Here is a 19,031-nt window from a genome sequence, read left to right as displayed (position 1 = left end):
GGGATACAGTTTCTACACCCTGCACAGTGGGTTAAAGATCCATCATTGCGGCGACTTTGGCTGGGATTTGAACCCTGGTCCTGGAACTCCATATGCCATGGGGTGGCCAAAAAATAAAATAGGTTTAAAGGAATTCCCTGGTGACCTACCAGTTTGGGACTAGACGTTGTCGCTGTTGTGGCTCAGGTTTGATTCCTTGCCTAGGAACTGCATACCATCAGCATGGCCAAAAAAAAAAAAAAGTTTAATAAACAATTAGGAAGCTTTCTTTAAAATTCTGAAGCACTATTGGGAGTTCCCGTCGTGGCTCAGCAGTTAACAAACCTGACTGATTAGTATCCTGACTAGTATCTAGGGACTTGGGTTCAATCCCTGGCGTTGCTCAGTGGGTTAGGGATCTGGCTTTGCTGTGGGCTGTGGTGTAGTTTGCAGGCTCAGCTCTGATTCCGCGTTGCTGTGGCTGTGGTGTAGGCTGGCAGCTACAGCTCCAATTCGACCTCTAGCCTGGGAACTTCCATATGGCACGGGTGTGGTCCTAAAGAGACAAAAATAAATAAATAAATAAAATTATCAAGCATGCTGTGGCACAGTGAGTTAAGGATCTGACTGCAGTGGCTCAGGTCACTGCAGAGGCATGGTTTCAATCCCTGGCCTGGGAATGTCTATATGCCACGGGCATGGCCAAAAAAAAATTATGAAGCATCATTAAAATTAAAAAAATTTTTTTTGGCAGTGCCCATGGCATGTGAAAGTTCCCAGACTAAAGAATGAACTCAAACCACTGCAGTGACAATGCTGGATCCTTAACCCACTCTGCCACAAGATAATTCCCAAAATTAATGCATTTAAAGCATTCTTTTTAGGAGTTCCCATTGTGGTTCTTTGGCAACGAACCCAGCTGGTATCCATGAGGACTCAGGTTAAATCCCTGGCCTTGCTCAGTGGGTTAAAGAATTGGCATTGCTGTGAGCTGTGGTGTAAGTCACTGATGCACCTCGGATCTTAAGTTGCTATGGCTGTGGCCAGCAACTACAGCTCCAATTTGCCCACTAGCCTGGGAACTTCCATATGCTGCACCTGCAGCCCTAAACAAACAAAAATTATTAAAAAAAAAAAAAACCCTAAATCTAATCAAGTCTTCATATCCAACTACCAGTGAAATGACTTCACAGGGTTGCAGTTGGCATCAACAGGATGACTTAATTTCAACAGCATGCAAATTGAAATGAGAGAAAGAAGAGATTAGAATATATGAACAGAAGCAGCTACATACATAATTTGCAGGACCCAGTGTAAAATGAAAGTATGGGGTCCCTTTGTCAAAAAGCAGGAAAGAGATATCCTTAAAGGTACTAAAATAAGCTGTTTCCTTTCTTTTGCAAAGCATCTCTCGACCTTTTATATTTTTTTATTTGCTATTTATTTATGTACGTATTTATATTTTACATTCCCTTTTTTATCTTCCATCATGGTCTATCCCAGGAGACTGGATATAGTTCCCTGTACTATACAGTAGGACCTTGTTGATCATCCATTCTAAATGTAATAGTTTGGGAGTTCCTATTGTGGCTCTGTGTTAATTAACCCAAACAGTATCCAGGAAGATTCAGGTTTGATCCCTGGCCTCACTCAGTGGGTTAAGGATCTGGCATTGCTGTGAGTTGTTGTATAGGCCATGGACTCAGCTTGGATCCAGCATTGCTGTGGCTGGAATGTAGGCCAGCAGCTGCAGCTCTGATTTGATCATTAGCCTTGGAACTTCTGTGTGCCACAAGCGTGACCCTAAAAAGCAAAAAAAAGAAGGTAAGAGTTTGCATCTGCTAAGTCTAAACTCCCAGTCCCTACCTCCCCCCGCCCCCAGCAACCACAGTCTTTTCTCTATATCTGTAAATTCATTTCTGTTCTGTATATAGGTTCATTTGTGCCATATTTTAGATTCTACATATAAGTGATACAGTATTTGTCTTTTTTTTTTTTTTTTTGCTTTTTAGGACCTCCTCACCTGCAGCATATGAAAGTTCTCAGGCTAGGGGTCAAATTGGAGCTGCAGCTGCCGGCCTACACCCATAGCCACAGCAACGCCAGATCTGAGCCATGTCTGTGACCTACACCACAGCTCATGGCAATGCCAGAAGCTTAACCTATATAGCAAGGCCAGGGATCAAACCCGAGTTCTCATGGATACTAATCAGGTTTGTTACCGCTGAGCCACTAAGGGAACTCCTGTCTTTCTTTTTCTGACTTACTTCATTTAGTATGATAATCTCTAGTTGCATCATTTATCTTCATGTTCTCCCAGGCGAGGACATTCACTGGGCTGTTGCAGCCCTGCAGAGGTGCTCACAGGCCTGCCTTGTGACTTGACAACGTGTTTGAACATGCCAGGCCCACCGGCTCTCAGGTCTTTCTCCTTTGAGATGTCAGAGCAACACACTGTGCCCCAGCAGAGCTGGGGAGTTCAGCCAGCTGTTTCCTTCCACTGTCCTCATGGGTAGGTATCAAACTGTTTGCTCAATGCATGATGGTGCTGCCAACTTTGGAGAGAGTGGATGGATGGGGAGGGGAAGGACTAAGTCAGGGGACTGGAGAGCTAGCTGCCCTCTGGAACCCATCCCTAGCAAGAATAGAGGCTGCAGGGTGTGGGCCCACAAGAGAGCTGAGGCTCTGGGAGTACCCGAAGTGGCCCAGGGGAAACGAATCCGACTAGTAACCGTGAGGTTGCAGGTTTGATCCTTGGCCTCAATCAGTGGTTAAAGATCCGGTATTGTCATGAGCTGTGGGGCAGGTTGAGGACTCGGCTTGGATCTGACATTTCTGTGGCTGTGATGTAGACCAGCAGCTGTAGCTTCAACTCAACCCCTAGCCTGGGAACTTCCATATGCCTCAGGTGCAGCCCTTTAAAAAAAAAAAACCACAAAAGAACTGAGACTCCAAGTCCTGGGCACATGCCATATTGTCCCATTGTACATCACTTTAAAAATGCAAATTTATAGTAGATGCAAACTTATATTTAGAATAGATAAGCAATGAGGCCTTACTATATAGCACAGGGAACTGTATCCAGTCTCTTGGGATAGGCCATGATGGAAGATAATATAAGCAAAGGAATGTGTATATACACATGACTGAGTCCCTTTGCTGTATAGCAGAAAATGGCACAATGTTGTAAATCAACTATACTTCAATAAAATGTTAAAGAAAAGGAGTTGTGGCTTAGTGGTAATGAACCCAACTATTATCCACGAGGTCTCGGGTTCAATCCCTGGCCCCCGCTCAGTGGGTTAAAGAGCCAGTGTTGCTGTGGTGTAGGTTGCAGAAGAGGCTCAGATCCTGTGTTGCTGTGGCTATGATTCGACCCCTAGCCTGGGAACATCCATGTGCTACGAGTGCGGCCCTAAAAAGCAAAAACAAACAAAACAAAAACGAACTTTAAAAAAAGAAAAGTAACTCCACAAATCCAAAGATACAATTATTGGGAGATCCCATTGTGGCTCAGTGGGTTAAGAACCCGACTAGTATCTATGAGGATGCAGGTTACATCTCTGGCCTTGCTCAGTGGGTTAAGGATCCAGCATTGCTGCAAGCTGCAGTGTAGATCACAGATACAGCTGATTCAACCCCTAGATGGGGAAATTCCATATGCCACAGATGCAACCCTAAAAAGACCAACCCCACCTCCAAAAAAACCCCCACAAAGATATGATTATTAAGACCTTCAAGACAGAGATTATTTGTGGCACAACCGGATTGGTGGCCTCTCTGGAGCGCTGCAACTCGGGTTCAATCCCCAGCTCAGCACAGTGGGTTAAGGATCAGGCGTTATCACTGTAATAGCTCAAGTCGCTGCCCTCGAGAGAGTTTGGTCCCTGGCCCATGGAACTTCCATGCTGTGGGTGTGGCCAAAAATGGAAAAAAAAAAAATTAAGCGTCTCCTCAAGCAATTTGCAACATAGAGACTTTAATTAAGGCCTGATTTCAACAACCAAGCTTGAAAGACCAGAGGGATAATTTTAATACTAAGTGGATTTTTGATATTAAGATATATTGTTAATCCTTTAGGTATTATAATTAGCATGTTTAATTTTAAAAGTTCTTATAATTAGACTTAGATACTAAATATTTACAGATGAAATGGCAGGATGGCTGGGATTTGGCTTAAAATAATTTTAGGGAAGGAGTTGTGGATAAGGGCATGAATGAAAAAAAAATTGACCATGGAGTTCCCATCGTGGCTCAGTAGTTAGCAAATCCAACTAGAAACCATGAGGTTTTTGGTTTGATCCCTGGCCTTGCTCAGTGGGTTAGGATCCGGTGTTGCCGTGAGCTGTGGTATAGGTTGCAGACACGGCTCGGATCCCGTACTGCTGTGGCTCTGGTGTAGGCTGGTGGCTACAGCTCCGATTGGACCCCTAGCCTGGAAATCTCCATATGCCACGGAAGCGGCCCAAGAAATGGCAAAAAGACAAAAAAAAAGACCAGGAGTGGATAATAGTTGAAGCTGGATGTTGGGTAGGCCCCATGTTTTTATGCATTCTTTTTTTTTTATGGCCACATCCTAGACATATGGAAGTTCCTGAGCCAGGGAATGAATCTGAGCTACAGCTGCATCAACACTGAATCCTTTAACCAAGCGCACCAGGTGGTGATAGAACCCTCATTTTCCTAGCAACCCAAGCCATTGCAGTCGGATTCTTACTGTGTGGCCCCAGGAACTACTGTTATGCATTCTTTTAATTACTTTTCCATGATAAAAGGTTTCAAACAAATATAGAGTTCCCATTGTAGCTCAGTGGTTTAAGAACCAGATATAGCCTCTATGAGGATGCAGGTTCGATCCTTGGGTTAAGGATCTGGCACTATTGCAAGCTGTGGCATAGGTTGCAGATGCTGCTCTGATCCAATGTTGTTGTGGCTGTGTGGTAGGCCTGCAGTTGCAGCTCTGTTTTGACCCCTAGCCTGGGAACTTCCATGTGCCCCAGGTGTAGCCATTAAAAAAAAAGTTTCAAACAATTACTAAGTGTTTTGGGATTGAAAGATTTAAGTACCACAATTCAATCCTTAAAAATTAGAATAAGCACCACTGTGTTATTTTGTAATTGAATTTTTTTTTGGGGGGGTTTCTTCCAGGACCATACCTGAGGCATATGGTGATTCCCAGGCTAGGGGTCCAGTCGGAGCTGTAGCCGCTGGCCTGTGCCACAGCCACAGCAACTCGGGATCTGAGCCCGAGTCTGCCACCTACACCACAGCTCATGGCAATGCCAGATCCTTAACCCACTGAGTGAGGCCAAGGTTCGAACCCTCAACCTCATGGTTACTAGTCGGTTTAGTTAACCACTGAGCCACAACAGGAACTCCTGTAATTGGAAATTTTTAAAGCAAAAAATATAGGAGTTCCCGTCGTGGTGCAGTGGTTAACGAATCCGACTAGGAACCATGAGGTTTCAGGTTCGGTCCCTGCCCTTGCTCAGTGGGTTAACGATCCGGCGTTGCTGTGAGCTGTGGTGTAGGTCACAGCTGTGGCTTGGATCTGGCGTGGCTGTGGGGGAGGCCAGAGGCTACAGCTCCAATTCGACCCCTAGCCTGGGAACCTCCATATGCCGCAGGGGCGGCCCAAGAAATAGCAAAAAGGCAAAAAAAAAAAAAAAAAAAAAAAAAAAAATATATATATATATATATATATATATATATATATATATATATATATACCACTTTATACAGGAATGTTTATAGCAGCTTTATTCATCATAAATACAGGAAACACCCAGGCGCCCCTTCAAGGGTGAACAGATAAGCAAATATTTATGCCGTGGACTACTACTCAGAAATAAAATGGAATATACTGTTGATTTACAGATCAACATGAGTCACCAAAATACTATGCTAAGTAAAAGAAGCCTTACCAAAAAAAAAAAAAAAAAAAAGCGCACTGTATGATCTATGTATCAAGTTCTACACCATTCACATCTAACCTATGGTGGAAAAAAGTCAAAACAGTGGTTATTTCTGAATGGGAGCAGAGAATGGAATGGGAAACGGTATGAGAGAACTTTCTGTGTTAAAGGTAATATTCTATATCTTCATGGGTTTTGAGTTAAACACAGTTGATCAAAACTCAGTGAATGTTCATTTAAGATTTTAGTATTTAATTGCATGTAAATTTTACTTTAAAAAAGGAAACTGAATAAATATTGAATACTAGTTAATGCTTAAAGTATATAGGGAGAGGTGTAGTGATACATCAAAAACAAGGATGGGAGTTCCTTCTGTGCTAAACAGAAACGAATCTGACTAGGATCTATGAGGATGCAGGTTCGATCCTTGGCCTTGCTCAGTAGGTTAAAGATCAGGTGTTGTCATGAGCCGTGGTGGTGTTCGCAGACATAGCTCAGATCTGATATTGCTGTGGCTGTGTTGTAGGCCAGTGGCTACAGCTCCGATTCTGTTCCTAGCCTGGGAACCTCCATATGCAATGGGTGCAGCCCTAAAAGACAAAAAGCAGGAGTTCCCGTCTTGGCGCAGTGGAAACAAATCCAACTAGGAACCATGAGGTTGCAGGTTCTATCTCTGGTCTCACTAAGTATCCAGCATTGCCATGAGCTATGGTGTAGGTTGCAGACTTGGCTTGGATCCCTTGTTGCTGTGGCTGTGGTGTAGGCCAGCAGCAACAGCTCTGATTAGACCCCTAGCTTGGGAACCTCCATATGCCTTGGGTGTGGCCCTAAAAAGACGAAAGACTAAATAAATAAATAAATAGACAAAAAACCCTCCAAAAAAACAAAGATGGATGGAGGAGGGATAGATATATATGTGATAAAATAAGTATAATGAAGTGTTGATAAGAGAATCAAAGTGGTGGGTTTATGAGTGTTTCCTGTAAAGTTTTATCAAATGTTCTGTATGTTGGAAACTTTCAATAAAATTTTGGATAAATAAAGGGAGCCATCTTTTGGAAGAAACTGGTATTACTGATTGGCTCAAAAAGGGGAGAGGAACGAAGTATGATGTTACATGATTCAGAGTGTAATAACTGCCTTATTACTGTTCACATACTCTATTGGTTCTCTGTCATGTGCCCAAGCTGTCTTTGGCTGGAAATCTTTCCTCCCTTTCACTAACTGCCCACTCAGATTTTATTTCCTCTAGAACAGAAGTTTGCAAATAGTGTTTTAGGCTTTGTGGGCTAAGAGGTAAAATTGAGAATATTTATATACATAAATGATAGAAAGCCAGTTTCCACAATATATTTATTGATGAAATTTAAAATATAATAGGAAGTTTCCATTGTGGCTTAACGGGTTAAAAATCCAACTAGTATTCATGAGGATGTGGGTTTGATCCCTGAACTTGCTTGGTGAGCTAAAGGATCCAGAGTTGCCACAACTTGCGGAGTAGGTCACAGACACACAGATATGGCTTGGATCTCCTCTTGCTGTGGCTGTGGGGTTGGCCGGCAGCTCTAGCACCTTCGCCTGGGAACTTCATATGCTGCTAGAGTGGCCCTAAAAAGACAAAAAATAAAATATAATAATAATATTGAATATGTTTTTATAAAACAGCTCTGCTAGAGGGAAGAGTGAAATTCTTTTGGGGGAAGGGGGAGGATAACATTTCTCTTAATTAGGGTACAAAATTATTCCTTATCAAAATTAATTGCAAATGTTTGTTAATCATGATCTATAATGAGATTTTACAACTTTCTTCTTTGAAAAAGGTCTTTTCACCCTGACAAATATTGCCATCAATTTAAGAGCATATGATTTAAATTGAGCTTATTAATCTCTTGGAAGGCAATTATAGAATTGCCTTGATTATAGAATTTCCTTGATTTTTTTTTCCTTTTAGCATGTCAGATTAGTTACTTCCAATGGAGAGTTAAGTGCAAGTTCCTCAGCTGCTAAGTGAAGTCAGCCATATAATGAGACACCAACATCAAATGCTTTCACTGACAATTTGGAATCTGAAAAAAGGACAGACTGAACTTTGCAGAACAGATGCTGACTCACAGACTTTGAAAAACTTATGGTCTCCAAAGGAGACGGTTTGGGGGGTTGGGGAGATGTGCTTGGGTTGTGGGATGGAAATCCTGTGAAATTGGATTGTGATGATCATTATACAACTACAGATGTGATAAATTCACTGAGTAATAAAAAAAAAAGTTCCTCAGCTGCACAGTTAAATGGTTGTTTTGGGGATTTTTGTGTGTGTGGGGTTTTTTTTGTTTGTTTTTTTTTTGTTTTTTGGTTTTTTTTTTTTTTTTGCTTTTTAAGACTGCACCCGTGGTATATGGAGGTTCCCAGGCTAGGGGTCGAATCAGAGCTACAGCTGCTGGCCTACACCACAGCCACAGCAACGCCAGATCCGAGCCACATCTTAGACCACACCACAGCGCACAGCAACGCTGGATCCTTAACCCACTGAGTGAGGCCAGGGATCGAATCTGCAACCTCGTGGTTCCTAGTCGGATTCGTTTCCACTGCACTATGACAGAAACTCCTAAATGGGTTTTAAAATATAGAAATTTCCTTTGCATGTGCAACACTGCTAAAACTGTACTTCGAACTTGAAAAATAAAACCAATGCGTGTTGTGTGAGAATGGACATCTTTCTTTTATTTTAACTTGGGACTCAATGTTAGTGATTATTGAAATGACTTTACCACAGAATGAGTTTTGTATGTAAGTGCTGTATTGTCTTTAGGTTGATTTCATCAAGAACATCATCCTGTGACCAAAATTAGCAAGTTAGCAAAAACAAATCCTAAAGCCATTCAGTCAGCATTCCGTAACAGAGGTCAAGGGAGGTACTTCTTAGTTGAAAAAATTTCAATCCTGGCCCTGAGCTTAAAAAAAAGTACAGGAGTTCCCGTTGTGACTCAGTGGTTAATGAATCCAACAGGGAACCATGAGGTTGCAGGTTCAATCCCTGGCCTTGCTCAGTGGGTTGAGGATCTGGCGTTGCCGTGAGCTGTGGTATAGGTTGCAGACATGGCTCGGACTTGGATCCTGAGTTGCTGTGGCTCTGGCATAGGACAGCGGCTAGAGCTCTGATTAGACCCCCTAGCCTGGGAACTTCCATATGCCATGGGTGCAGCCCTAAAAGGACAAAAGACAAAAAAAAAAAAAGTACAACAAAACCACTGGTAAGTCAACAAATACTGTTTGATGGGGCAAGTCAGGATATTCAGCTGCTATTTCTGACAAAAATTCATGTGTCTGTGACCCATGAGAACAGATGAAATTTATTGTTGACACTATTAGCTTAAGACATGGTAGATTCAAATGTTTTCCACAAAGAACCTTCTGATTATTAATACAATGATGTAAGAACCATAGACTTTACTTTTTTTTCACAAGTGTTGTTAATCTGTCAAAGTCATTTTCTACTTTTAAAAACAACAGATTTCACTTAAGTCGATTGAACTAGTGTTTTCTCAGTTCTTTAAAAATACTCTTATCTGCTTCAGGCAGCCTATTCGTAGAGGCTAATTCTTCAGTCACTTCAAACACTGACTCTTTGAATAAACTGGAACAGGGAGCAGTTTCAGTAATACGTGTCAACTCATTAAGACTCAAGAAAAACTGTTCAAAATAATTTGCCTTCACTAAACAATTTAACTATTGATCTTGTTTCCAAGTGTTCTTAGTACTTTCAGCAGCTATTGTCACCTAAAGGATAATGATCTTAAACAAGTCTATTTATTATTATTATTTTAATTATTATTATTATTTTACGGCTGCACCTGTGGGATGTGGATGTTCCTGGGCCAGGGATGGAATCCACACCAGAGCAATGACCTGAGATGCTGAAGTGACAATGCTGGATCCTTAACCCACTGTACCACAAGAGAACTTCACAAGTTTATTTTTTCTCTGGATACATCTTCATTTGCTGCAAACATCATTTAATTAACATACAGTAAGTAAGTGACTTCTTGGCTAATGAATGAGCCACTTGGAAATTGGTTGCAGCCTAGTTTTCTCTTTTGTGAAGACTTTTTTACTATGATGAGATATTCTATTTAATTTTTCTAACTTTTCTGTGTTTTGAGAATATTGAGATGACTGCTTAGTCTGGAGTATTGACATATTGAATTCTTTTAGCAGAGGTGTAGTTTTATAGCATCATAATGCTCTGCCATCTAATTTCTTAACAAAATAATCCACAGTTAACTACGGTATCTTTTTTTTTTTTTTTTTTTTGGTCTTTTTAGGGCCACACCTGAGGCTCATGGAACTTCCCAGGCTAGGGGTTGAATTGGAGCTATAGCTGTTGCCCTACACCACAGCCACAGCAACACTGGATCTGAGCTGCGCTTGAGACCTAAAGCACAGAACACAGCAACACTGGATCTTTAACCCACTGAGCAAGGCCAGGAACTGAACCCACATTCTCATGGATACTAGCTGGGTTTGTTACTGCTGAGCCACGGCGGGAACTCCTACTATACTATCTTTTTTTTTTTTTTTTTTTTTTTTTTGCTTTTTGGGCAGCACCTGTGGCATATGGAGGTTCCCAGTCTAAGGGTTGAATCAGAGCTACAGCTGCTAGCCTACACCACAGCCACAGCAACGCCAGATCCTAGCTGTGTCTTTGACCTACACCACAGCTCACCACAACGCTGGATCCTTAGCCCACTGAGCAAGGCCAGGGATCGAACCCGCAAGTTCATGGTTCCTAGCGGATTTGTTCCCACTGCGCTACAATGGGAACTCTAAGATGGAAATTTTTTTTTTTTGTCTTTTTTTGCCATTTCTTGGGCCGCTCCCGAGAGGACATATAGAGGTTCTCAGGCTAGGATTGAATCAGAGCTGTAGCCACCCGCCTATGCCACAGCCACAGCAACACGGGGATCTGAGCCGAGTCTGCAACCTACACCACAACTCTCAGCAACACCGGATCCCTAACCCACTGAGCAAGGCCAGGAATTGAACCCACAACCTCATGGTTCTTAGTCGGATTCGTTAACCATTGAGCCACGATGGGAACTCCTAAGATGGAATATTTTAAACCTGCTTTTTTCCTTTGTTTTGACAGGTATATGCTGGTAATAAAAACAATGTAAAAATGTCACCATATGGCAATACACATGGCACTCAAAATGCTATCAAGTAAAAAATGTCTTCCTGTGGTTTGTAGTGTGGAACAACAGTATGTAGTGCTAAAAATGTCACATATGGTCTCAGTCATGAGCACTCTGATATTGTAGTGTAAAAGCAGCTATAGACAATAGGTAAACAAATAAGTATGATTGTATTCCAATGAAATTTTATTTATGGTCTCTGAAATTTGAATTTCATATAGTTTTTTTTGTTGTTGTTTGCCTTTTTAGGGCCATACTTGCAGCATATGGAAGTTCCTAGGCTAGGAAAATTAAGTGAAAATTTAAATTAAGTGTTCTAACTTTGGAGTTCCCATATCGTGGCGCAGTGGTTAACGAATCCTACTAGGAACCATGAGGCTGCAGGTTCGATCCCTGCCCTTGCTCAGTGGGTTAATGATCCAATTAGACCCCTAGCCTGGGAACCTCCATATGCTGCGGGTGCCACCATAGAAAAGGCAAAAAAAAAAAAAAAAAGTGTACTAAAATAAATTAAATGTTCTAACTTTAATTTTTACTTGCAAGACTTTACACACTTAAATGCTTAAATTTACAATTGCATCTGTAACCTACACCACAGGTCCAGGCATGGCTGGATCCCCAACCCACTGAGCGAGGCCAGGGTTTGAACCTGCATCCTCATGGATACTAGTTGGATTAGTTTCTGCTGAGCCACAATGGGAACTCCCTCATATAGTTTTATGTGTCATAAAGTAATATTTAATTTTTTTCCCACTTAAAATGTAAAAACCATGATTAGTTGTATGCTGTACAAAAAAGCAAGCAGCTGGCTGGATTCAGCCAATGGCTGTAGTTTGCCAACCCCTGCTAAAGAATATCTACTTAGGGAGTTCCCGTCGTGGCGCAGTGGTTAACGAATCCGACTAGGAACCATGAGGTTGCGGGTTCGGTCCATGCCCTTGCTCATTGGGTTAACGATCCGGCGTTGCCGTGAGCTGTGGTGTAGGCTGCAGACACAGCTCTGGTGTAGGCCGGCAGCTCTGATTAGACCCCTAGCCTGGGAACCTCCATATGCCACAGGAAGCAGCCCTAGAAAAGGCAAAGACTAAATAAAAAAAAAAAAAAAGAATATCTATTTAAAGTAGCCTTTTAAGTACTTCATTTAAGGATATGGAATAAAATTTGTATATTATTTCATTTTATTTATTTATTTATTTATTTTGCCACACCTGTGGCATGTGAAAGTTCCTGGGTCAGAGATCAAATTTGTGCCACAGCAGTGGCCCAAGATGCTGCAGTAAAAATACAGGATCTTTAACCCACTTAAAATTGTGTTTTAGTTTAAAGAGATTGTTTTTCATATTCCTTCTGTATTATGGACTTTGTGTTGTAGTTAAATATGAAAATCTTAGTGATTTTAGAGTTTTGAAAGTATAATTTCAGGAGTTCCCATTGTGGCTCACTACATTAAGAGCCTGAAATGGTACTGGTGAGGATGTGGGTTTGATATCTGGCCTTGCTCAGTGGGTTAAGGATCTGGCATTGTGCAAGCTGCAGTGTAGGTTGCAGATGTGGCTCAGATCCTGTGTTGCTGTGGCTATGGCTTGGGCCCGAGGCTGCAGCTCCAATTTGACCCCTAGTTTAGGAACTTCCTTGTGCTGCAGGTACAGCCATAAAAATAAAATAAAAAAAGAAAGTACAATTTCAGAAGAGAAAAAGTTACATATATTTGCATTCCCCAGCATAGCAATCTACTTTATATATTTTTGTTTTATAGTATCCACTTTGGCCTGGAAAGGAAGAAAAGGTAAATTTTTAAAAAGTGCATGAAAGAAAAATAAAAGTGCATAAGGGAGTTCCCATTGTGGTACAGCGGAAACGACTAGTATCCCTGAGGATGAGTGTTTGATAGATCCCTGGCCTTGCTCAGTGGGATAAAGGATCTGGCATTGCCATGAGTTGTGGTGTAACTCACAGACACGACTCAGGATCTGGCATTGCTATGGCTGTGGTGTAGGCCAGCAGCTGTAGCTCTGATTTGACCCCTAGCCTGGGAACCTCCATATGCTGTGGGTGTGACCCTAAAAAAGTGCATGAGATAAAAATAGGTCATAGGGAAATTTACAAAATATATTACTTGAAAATAGCAGTACCAAATCTGTGTGTAGTATATATACACTTTTGTTTTAAAAAATATGGGAGGCAGGGCATCTAGTTATATTCCTATCGATAAAAATAGATTGAAAGAAAACACATCGACATTTTAGCAGTAACTATCTCTGGGTAGGAGAAATATGGAAGTTTTTTTTTTTTTTTTTTTTTTTTTTTTGGTCTTTTTAGGGCTGCACCTGTGACATATGAAAGTTCCCAGGCTAGGGGTCTAATCAGAGCTGCAGCTGCTGGCCCACCACAGCCACAGCAACGCCAGATCCTTAACCCACTGAGTGAGGCCAGGGATAGAACCCACAACCTCATGGTTCCTAGTCAGATTCGTTTCTGCTGCACCAGGATGGGAACTCCAAGAAGCCAATGTTTCAGTTCAAGTCCAAAGGCTATCTGCCTGAGAATTCCACGCTGGGAGAAGTCAGTTTTTTATTCTTTTTAGATTTTCAGCTGATGGGTGAGGCTGACCCACATTATGAAGGGCAATCTGCTTTACCCAGAGTTGGCCAATTTAAATGTAAATCTTATCCCAAAACATCCTCACAGAATGAATTCAAAATAATGTTTGATCATATATCTGAGCACTGTGGCCCAGCTAAGTTGACACATAAAATTAACCATCACACCACTTATTTTAAAAAAGTGAATCAAGTTGGGGGTGGGGGGAGAGTAAAACTACCACTCTTACAAAAATCAACTTTTTAAGCTTTTAAGTGTGTAAAGTCTTCCAAGTAAAAATCAAAGTTAGAACATTTAAATTTTCACTTAATTTTTAATTGGAAATATGATGAATCACTTTTATAGGTTTCAATGCCTTTTAGAAGAACTTCAGAAGAGATGATGAAATAAAAGTGTTAAGGATTCTTTTACTATTCTTTTAAACAAAAGTCAGCTTCTTCCCAGTTAGTTAATTAAAGTTATCTGAAAAGTACTTCACAGTGTCTTTTTTTTTTTTTTTTTTGGCTGCACCCAAGCACGCAGAAATTCCTGGGCCAGGGATCAAACCCACAACAGCTATAACCAGAGCCACAGCAGCGGCAGTGCCTGACCTTTAACGTGATGAGCCCATGAGGGAACTCCACTCTTTGGTTATTTGTTATTGTGTGCGTAACATCTATTAAATAATAAATAATAGTGAGGTAAGTTAAGGCTCATTTGGTTCTTCTAGATAACCCATGATGAAATAAAATTCACATTTTATGGCAAGACAGGAAAATTTAAACATAAAATTTTTCTCTGCCAACTTGGGCCTCCTCCCTCCCCTTTAGTAGGTGTTGTGCATCTGCATTAACCAGACCTCCTGAAGAGATAACATTCTTTCTTAATCTCCTAGTCACAGCTTCCTAGGAGATATCCTTCCCTCTTAATCTTGCAAGGGGCCATGATGACCCCATAACCCACTATCCTGTACTATAGATCTAGACTGTGTAAACTGTCAATAATATGTAATTTGTCTCAAAAACTTATATAATTGTGCTTTGACCTTTCATGGATGGAATAGTCCTCAGGGCTTTCTGGGTTATAATCCCCAGGTTGGCTCTTCTTTCTTTGATCAACTATTGATTAATTTTTTTCATTGACACCCAAGAATAGCTATTTCACGGTTGGCAGCTCTCCCTCCGTGCCACAGGTCATAGGTAAGGGAGCAGGGCCATAAGAGTCTACCAATGAATACTAATCAGAGAATAAAACTTGATTTTGTGTCCCTAAGACTTCACATAAATCACACACACACACAAAAATCACATCAAAATCACATAAAAGACTTTTTTTTTTTTTTTTTTTTTGTCTTTTGTTGTTGTTGTTGCTATTTCTTGGGCCGCTCCCTCGGCATATGGAAGTTCCCAGGCTAGGGGTTTAATCAGAGCTGCAGCCGCCAGCCTATGCCAGAGCCAGAGCCACAGCAACACGTGATCTGAGCCGCGTCTGCAACCTACACCACAGCTCACGGCAACGCCGGATCGTTAACCCACTGAGCAAGGGCAGGGACCGAACCCGCAACCTCATGGTTCCTAGTCGGATTCGTTAACCACTGCGCCACGACGGAACTCCGACTTTTTTTTTTTACCTTGCCTAGGGCATGCAGAAGTTCCTAGGCCAGGGATCAAACCCAAGCCACAGCAGTGACAATATTCGGTCCCTAACCACTAGGCCATCACGAAACTCCAATAACTTCTTAGTCTGAAAACTTTAAAATTTGGAAGTTATTAATGTTTACTTCTTTTTAATATAAGTTCTCATGTAAATTAGAAAATCCCCTTGGTTTTGTCAAGATAAATTGCACTATCCATGGTGTCCCAGTTTCCTGTTTACTTAATCCCCTAACTTCATTTTATCTAAACTTGTACATAATACTCTCCAGAAACTGCTCTGTTAAAGATTACAATCCACTATTACAATAGTATCTTTCCTGCCACTATATTACTTTCCAGTTTATCCTTGTTATATGAGCAGTTTAACCTTTCTAAAACACAAGTTTCATTTGGTCAGTCCCTCCCTTAAAAGCACCATGTGAAAACTAGTGAAATGAATGGTGGGAATTAGGGTGAGATTCTGGTGGCCCATAAAAGTTGAATTTCAAGAGGGAAGTTTTTTTCGGTTTGTTTTTGTTTTTGTTTTTGTTTTTGTTTTTTTTTTTTGGCTGTGCTAGAGGCATGCGGAAATTCCTGGGCCAGGGATCAAACCCTTGTAACAGCAGTGACCTGAGCTGATGCAGTGACAATGCCAGATTGTCAACCCACTGAGCCACAAGGAAAATTCTCAAGAGGGAAGTTTCTGAAGAAGAGATTAATATGATAAAAGGTGTTGTTTTACAGACATCATGCCAATGGCAGTGGGCAGATGAGTCAGGTGATCAGCTGTTGTGGAGATCAGGTATACTGTGATGATAGGAGGGAAAGTCTTGTGGGGACTGGGCCTGCCAAAAAATGCTACCTTGTTGAGAAGTTTGTGGTGTTAGTAGGAGCTTCCAAATTGATTGGAGTGTTCAGGGTTAAAAATATATGCAAAAAATGGGGGAGGGGGAGGGAGTGGGATGGACTAGGAATGTGAGGATGATAGTTGCAAACTATTGCCTTTGGAATGGATAAGCAATGAGATCCTGTTGTATAGCACTGGGAATTATATCTTGTTATTTATGATGGAGCATGATAATGTGAGAAAAAAAACTATACATGTATGTGTGACCAGGTCACCTTGCTATACAGTAGAAAATTGACAGAACACTGTAAACCAGCTATACTGGGGGAAAAAATAAAAATCATTATTAAAAAATATATATATATACACAAAATGGAACAATTTAGTTAAAGTTTGGCAATTTGATTTTAGCTGCAGAAGCTTTATCTGAAGCATGAAAGAGTCCATACTGTGATTTTAAAGGGTTGCTGGTTTACTTAGGCATGGGACTGTACCCAGGAACTATGGCCACTCTAAGAACTATGACTATACTAGGTTAACCACATGAATCCTTTAGCCCTTTCCTCAGGATCCCAGGCCAGATGAACCAGACTAAACTCTGGTTCTGTTATTGCTGTAAACTTGCTGGAACCTGTGCTCCTCAAGTACCTTCTGGACTTTCAGGATTCCCCTCCCAAGTCATTACACTACAAAACTGGAGAGAACTGTAAACCCTTTCTCCCTCCCTGAACTACAGATTCAATCCCCACCAGCTGTTTCAAGAAACAAAGGTTAGTAGGAGATAGTATTCAGGCTTGCTTCGTACTTACACCTATGTAGTCAGACTATGCATTTTAGGTAAGGGGTCTCTTGGTTAGAAGAAAAAAATTTTTAGTCTTTTTTTTCCCCCACATATAATGATTTTCATTTTTTCCATTATAGCTGGTTTACAATGTTCTGTCAATTTTTCACTGTACAGCAAGGTGACCCAGTCACACATACATATATATACATTCTTTTTTCTCACATTATCATCATGCTCCATCATAAGTAAGTAGACATAGTTCCCAGTGCTATATAGCAGGATCTCATTGCTTATCCATTCCAAAGGCAATAATCTGCATCTATTAACCTCGAGTTCCTAATCCATCCCACTCTCTCCCCCTTGGCAATCACAAGTCCATGATTTTCTTTTCTGTGAAAAGGTTCATTTGTGCCTTATATTAGAGTTCAGATATAAGTGATATCATATGGTATTTGTCTTTCTCTTTCTGACTTACTTCACTCAGTATGAGAGTCTCTAGTTCCATCCATGTTGCTGCAAATAGCATTATTTTGTTCTTTTTTATGGCTGGTGTATATATACACCACATCTTCTTAATCCAAACATCTGTTGATGGACGTTTGGGTTGTTTCCATATCTTGGCTGTTGTGAACAGAGCTGCAGTGAATGTGCGGGTGCATGTGTAAAAGTTTCTAGTCTTTATTCTCTCATCAGAACTAGGAAATTTGTTTTCAGACCAAATCAGTGGGAAACATATTAAAAAAGAAAAAAAGAGTTAAGGCAGTGTGTAATTAGTAGGAGGAGGACCCAGGAAGGGGGGAATGCACACAGAATCAATTGCCTGGAAATCTAAAAGTGTGAGTTACTGGATTTTCCCAAACAGAAATTATCAGAGATTTTGGATACTGCTGTTTCAGAAAGAGGGAAATTCAGAATAAAAGTTGCAAGATGGAATGGAAGAGTGAGTGGTAGAAACTGAAAGCTCTCCTCCTCCATTCTGGGATGCTACCAGGTTAATCTCTCACTTCCTGTGAGCACAGCTTCATTATCACCTGCCTCCACCTGCAGCCTGTGCTGTCTTTTCATTTCTCTTTGAAGTGTCGGAGTCTACCCATCTTTTAAGCGTTAGCCGCCCATTTCAGTTCCCATTTCAAGTCTTTTCTGAAGATTAGTTTTCATTTCTTTCTCCAGCCCCTGAAATCTTACTGAGTTCGTAGCTACATTTACACTAGTTAGCGCATAAAGCTATATCACAAGTATAAACCTACTCTCCTCCAGCTAAGCAGTGTAATTTTTGATTTTGTATACTGTACACTTATTTTGTATAATCTGGAAATAGTCTGGGTTTACACTTACTAAATATACTCCCAGGCCTAAAGTTCTGTTAAATATTGGAGGAACAACCATTTAAAAATACTTTATAAAAACTTCTATCCCAGCATTCTTTAACTATATTTTCAAATAAAATATATCTACTTTGACTAATCTCAACAAAATCGCCTGTAGTGGAATTCAACGCTTTTAACTTATTCAGAATTGCCAAAAGAAGGGACAGCCCCCATTATCGGAAGTCTCTAGCAATGAGTTTTCAAATGCGATCTGCATTCGGTAGCAGATGGTAAAAGTGTCCAATTTCGAAAACACCTACAAAAAGGAGTGAAACTATCATTTAACATCTGTTCGCTTGTAGCCAAATAAGCGAGTTGACCAGGATTCCTAAACCCACTGCGGCTCAGTTTCTAACACACGTTTTGCGTCATTAGGCGTAGGGAGCCAATTGGGCCGTTTGGGTGCCGTGCATCCTGGGAGCTGTAGTTCCGGGGGGGGGGTGTCCCTCCTCCAGACTACAAGCTCCATCGAGCAGCCGGAGGACGGTTGCTTGGTGTAATTAGCAAGCGGGAAGTATGGCGGTGGCGCGCATCGACGCGGCTTTGCCTCCTGGAGAAGGTAAGGCGACCGTCACCTCTGTGTCCCCAGGTTTACTCCATGGAACTGAATTAAATAGTTGCTTGACGGAAGGAATAAGACTGGGTATAGGGGTGCAGTTCTTGTCCAGTTCTTTTGATGCGGGGCTGCGGGCATCGCCGAGGCGCGCTACCCTCTGGGAGTTGTAGTCTCCTGGGC

General features: G+C 41.2%; 1 protein-coding gene across 1 annotated transcript in view; it reads left to right on the top strand.

Moving 5' to 3' along the window:
• Positions 1–18,737: 18,737 nt before the first annotated feature.
• CEP97 (centrosomal protein 97) overlaps positions 18,738–19,031 on the top strand; it is a 32,162-nt gene continuing 31,868 nt past the window's right edge. Inside the window, exon 1 of the mRNA XM_021070500.2 lies at positions 18,738–18,854. Within this exon, the coding sequence (XP_020926159.2) occupies positions 18,812–18,854 (43 nt within the window). The 5' untranslated portion in view covers positions 18,738–18,811. The remainder of the gene's footprint in view (positions 18,855–19,031) is intronic.

The sequence above is a fragment of the Sus scrofa genome, chromosome 13 (genome assembly GCF_054392235.1).
Source record: "Sus scrofa isolate SSC_HxYL_T2T_F1_AM1 chromosome 13, Sscrofa_HxYL_maternal_Yorkshire_Landrace_v2.0, whole genome shotgun sequence".
NCBI classification, from domain to species: Eukaryota; Metazoa; Chordata; class Mammalia; order Artiodactyla; family Suidae; genus Sus; species Sus scrofa.
The sequence above is the reverse complement of the archived record's forward strand: the minus strand, read 5'-3'. Positions and strand labels throughout refer to the sequence as shown.